This window comes from Dreissena polymorpha, chromosome 8 (assembly GCF_020536995.1).
Source record: "Dreissena polymorpha isolate Duluth1 chromosome 8, UMN_Dpol_1.0, whole genome shotgun sequence".
Lineage (NCBI taxonomy): Eukaryota > Metazoa > Mollusca > Bivalvia > Myida > Dreissenidae > Dreissena > Dreissena polymorpha.
Window position 1 is genome coordinate 46,505,947 of NC_068362.1, and position 5,068 is coordinate 46,511,014.

General features: G+C 33.3%; 1 protein-coding gene across 1 annotated transcript; it reads right to left on the reverse strand.

The window, feature by feature from the left end:
- Positions 1-2,075: 2,075 nt before the first annotated feature.
- LOC127843138 (cerebellin-3-like) lies at positions 2,076-3,293 on the reverse strand. Its single transcript, XM_052372980.1, has 2 exons — positions 2,764-3,293; positions 2,076-2,541 (listed from the first exon to the last, which is right to left on the reverse strand). The coding sequence occupies exons 1-2, from the start codon at positions 2,882-2,884 to the stop codon at positions 2,147-2,149; spliced, it is 516 nt and encodes a 171-aa protein (XP_052228940.1). The 5' UTR covers positions 2,885-3,293; the 3' UTR covers positions 2,076-2,146.
- Positions 3,294-5,068: the final 1,775 nt, after the last annotated feature.

Sequence of the window (5,068 nt, forward strand, 5' to 3'; positions counted from 1 at the left end):
TGAATGACGAGACTAATCCTTCATAAATAGTATGTTTGGGTTGTCGATATTTTGAAGTGCTTCTTCATCCCTTGAATCGATCTTAGTAGATAATCATCTCACTACATAGTTTGTATATCGTCACAGTCCCCATAATAGTAATTGCGCGTGCAGTCGTCTCCTTAACGCGAAATGGCGAATTGAACCTATATGTTCATGTAAACAAATGACGATAACACACATAAACGTCGGATTATGGTGCTATAAAGACCATATGTAAAGCGTGGTATGCGCCCCTTTTCTTAATAACACCATGTTCAAAGATGATGTTTGTCTTTTGTAACTGCTTTTTGTTTGAAAAAAACTTACAATCCTTTATTCAACGAGTCTTTGATATTCGAACTGAACAATTGCAAGGATAACACAATTGAGGAAAACGATTGTGTTCGGGATTCGGGATTATTGAAATATAGTAATACTGTCGGTGATCTTTTCATATAAGTGTTTAAATACTGTGTATTCTCCAACATCATGTTTCGAATGTTAAATACATTTTAATTGGTTGCAAACAATATGAATATGTTAAATGCTGATGCTCGACGAAAACATTAACCCTCCTTTAGCATGTGCTCCTACGCGAATATGCTTATAAAAATATGCGTATAGACAAAGGCAATCATGACTCGGTTGATATTCGAGTTCTTATGTTAACCGGTAGCGTTTGTCACGACGTATTTGCTATATATGGAACCCGCCTATCAAGACCAAGAGGGTTTATTGCTTCAAAAGTTATACTCCTGTTTGTTGGTTTTTGATAAAAGTGAATAAAAGGGTGCTGGTTTGAACCCGTGATTAGATTTTCTTCGCAAAGAAATTATTTTATTACAATTTAGATGTAATCAACGCCGATGTCCATTATAGTTGCCATTATGACTGCAGTTAACACTTACGAAGTACATTACATCTTTTATTTTTCATATGTTGTTATATGATGTTCGCGAAACTTCGATGATGAATTCATCCATGACTAACACCCGAATCGTTAACCATTCATGGAATTTCATATATATTTTAAAATATTGTAATCAGGAAGATTGATCTTATGTTAAATGAAAGCCATACAATTATTATGGGTAAAATGCAGATAACATGAACAAGAACGTTATGTAGTCCAGATTTAGAAACGCAAAAAACCGTAGGACGATGCGGAGTATTATATAAATGGATTGAAGTTTGAGTGCCGTTAAAATGCTTAGAACAAAGTATGATATTGAGTACATCAACATAAGTCATAACAACATTGGGCATTAATAGCATATAAGGGTTAAACAAGTTATTTGCTTCAACTCATGTGATCGAACCTAACGTGTTTTGCCTACACTGAGCTTTTTATTCCAGCTTTATTTGTCGATCGTTTGAAATATTCGATTATAATCGCACAATAAATGATTATATGTATCGTAAAAACAACTTAGAGATCTGGAAAATATCATTAAATTACCATATAACAATTCGAATAACGTATGTATTGTAAACAAAAGTTTTACAAAGTTGGACTGACCTGCGTCCGTTTTTATGCAATGTTAGTTGAAACAAACACTTTCTGGCCTTATTTAAGGCAGTGTGTCACACAGGTGTCCATATTCGTTTTCTGGTACATAAGCGAAAATTAATTAATAAATGTTCCCTTCCGGAACGGTATACTGCCTAATTTTTGTGGCTGTATTGAAACAAAATAAAAGCCGAATAGACATTTTCTATGAAAGATGTGTCGCCTTGATTGTCCGTAATAAAATATAGCAAATGGACTATTAAAGGCAATTGTACAGAATCTATAAACCTAACAATCGAGATTGATCTCAAATGTTCACTAGGCAATAATGTTAATTGTTTGTGTTGGCTCTGGTCTTGTTTTCTTGTTCTTTTTTATCAAACATTCACAACATTACTCAACAACAAACGAACGGATATAATGGTTGTTGATTTTAATCAATACGCTTCGAGACTTAATTTAAATTGAAACAAGTATGCAACGATATAATATACGTAAAGAAATTATAGTACGTTTCCGTTTTCATGCACCATAAATAGCCATAAGAAATAAATGTCAATAAATAAGAAAATATTTCTGGTTTTGTCATTATAGACAGGGGACATTTAACTGTGGTCAAAATAAATAGCCACTGAAGGACGAATACAGAGATCCAAAAATACTGGTATCTGTGTAGTCTTTATTTTGAACATCTACTTCATCGCCAACATTCAGCCACGTAACAACAGTCTGACTTCCTTGGTCGTGCCTTCCATTGTCACCATGACCGTAGATGTATGCAATGATGTTTGCGTTGTGAACCATAGCGGTATGTATCTCTCCGTTAACGGTGGTCAAAGCTGTAGATGAAAATACGTAATAGCCGGATTGTGGGGCTATGAAGACGCCGTGTAAGGCATCGTATCCGCCTCCTTCGTTTGTAATGACTTTGTCAAAGATGATGTTCTGATTAAGACCGACATGTTCTTGGGGGGCGTTTTTCATTGCAGAAAAAGCAACAACTGGCTGTACTGCAATAACAATATGGTAGATCAAAATATACCTTGCTTTTATGTTCTTAATGGTTTTAAAACAATCAATTAAAGTGTACACCAAAACAATTATATTTGTTATTAGGAAGACTTATCGAAACAATTAATGCTGTGTGATACGTATAAAACAACAGCTTGCGTACAATTTAATACAAGGATTAATATATAGTTATGTGCGTTAATGTAATCAACGTTACTTACGAGCAGTTGAGCGGAGTTTCTTTTCAAACAAAGCAGCTTTTCTTTCATCATGAACGTTCTTGTTAACAGACAAGTTAATATCCTTTTCAAACGTATCGATTCCTTTTTCATGCACCCTCATGATCTTTTCGGACGTGTCGATATTTCTGTCAGACGGTGTTTTGCCTCTTTCCCCGCTACAAGTGTTTTGTCAGACAGAGACTTCTCAAGCGCAATTATTGTATTCAAATAAAGCTGGTTGATTTTTTCAAGTGCATCAATTCTGTGGTTAGATCGTACATTTTCCCTTTTGAGCATAGTAACTCTTCTCTCAGACAGTGTCGTGTATGCTTCTAGATCAGCAATTCTTTTCTCGGACGACACAATTTCTTTTTCGAGAGCACCAATTCGTTTATCGGAAATAGCTTGTTTTTCTTCCAGCACAGAAAACCTGATCAATAACGCTTGGAACTCCTGATCAGTTGCGGTTTCAATATATACAATTGCAAATAAGATGCAAACGGCACAACCTATCACATTACCCTTCATTTTCGAAATGAAAGGTGCCACGGAGTTTACGAAGTGTACATACTTAGTTCTTAATTCTTATCGTATTCTTATTGACCTTATCTAAACAAGAAAGCATGAAGGCACCAGATCTTCCATCTGATCTAGTTTAATTTGATAATTAATATCTGTCGTTGGTGAAGTGAAATAACAAATAACAATCAAACATACTTTTATAATTGGTATTTTAACAAGTCAGTTTAAATGACGATTTAATTCTCGTATAATTCTTTAAAGTATTGTTTTTTAAGTCATAATGTTAGATTCAGAACAGCCATATTATTAAAAAAATAACTAAATAGACAAGTTAGTTCTTATTAAATTGCAACCGATCGTTTAAATATTAATTTTGTTCAGCTTTATGGTTCTGATCCAATTATATAAGTTTAGTAGCAGACTCTAAACTGTAAATCTAAGTGAAAAATAATCTGCAAAGCACATGTAAACAAGCACTCAGTGATACTTGTATAAGTCAAGTTTCTTCTTAATATATTCTTCATCCAAATTAATAGAACGCTACAAGAAAGATCTGCATTTTCTGCAAGGAATTGTTAAAATATTTAGCAGCTTTAGCCAGATATCAAGCTACTAAAGTAGTCAAAATGCACAGAAAGTATTTTATGATATAGCAAACGATATGGACTTCACTTTAGCAAGTATGGTATTAGCCGTATACTTCCGACAGGTATATTGAAGGTCTCTATCGCAAATGATATGACGCGGTTATGGGTGACAAAGTGTGCTATCGACGTTTGGTTCAATGGTCAGTTTTTTTACAACTGTTGTTACATTAAATGCAATATTCAGGTGACAATCGGAGCCAGGAGACGACACATTATTTAATGAATGTTATAACCTGGGATGGCTGATATTATCCTCCTGAAATTGGTAAAACTATAACTACGTCTTCCGTTCTGAATGGAAGACTATATTTATTAGCAGTGGACCTAAACATGTTATTTAATACTAAACCCCATGTGTATTGATTTATTATATAAAGGAAACAAAACACATGTTTATTTTACCGCTTTTGTGTAAACGCTTTTAGTGGCATAGAACTGAAAAGCTGCCAAATTTAATTTGTAATGTTGCTGTTTTTTGATATATAGAATTCAATAATTAAAAGGATCAAACAACAGCGTATAAAAAGGTGCAGATATATTAATTACATTTTTTGAAAACGTGGCACGAATCTGAACCGTTTTATGTCGTGAATCGAACAACACAGTTTGATCATGTCATTGTAAAAATTGTTGCTTAAATGTTTAATCCAGGTATGATTTACTGATGTGAAATATATTGTCGTGCAAATATCAAACAATTCTTACTAAAGTGCTAAAATAGTCTTGTTATTGATATTATGAACATGTAACTGGTTTAACTATTTATTAACCTTCCTATAAAACATTAAAAAAAATTATTAACTCAAGTATCCTTATCGGAAGATATTATTTTGCAAAAACCAGCTGGTCTTTATTGCAAATGACCAACTACCAATACAATTACAACGGTAAAATGCACAGCCAACTTATACGCTTAGACAGTTTAAGTCATAAAACACACTCGTTAAACTAAACATTACAACAAATCAAAGCCATCCAAACGATTTGTTTTTAAGACTCTCTATATCCCCTTTAAAATTAAAAAACCTGAACAGTAAGTATTACATTTAACAAAAAGATTGTTTGTTTGCAGGAACATGCAATCGAAATTGTAAATATTAAGCAAATAGCATACCTTTTTGATTTGCATCAATATG

Bases quoted from the DNA above. Each gene is read 5' to 3' on its own strand.
- LOC127843138 (XM_052372980.1), bottom strand. From the start codon at position 2,884: ATGAGGGTGCATGAAAAAGGAATCGATACGTTTGAAAAGGATATTAAC. The intron at 2,542-2,763 runs GTAAGTAACGTT...TTGTTATTGCAG, and splicing joins GAAACTCCGCTCAACTGCTC to TACAGCCAGTTGTTGCTTTT.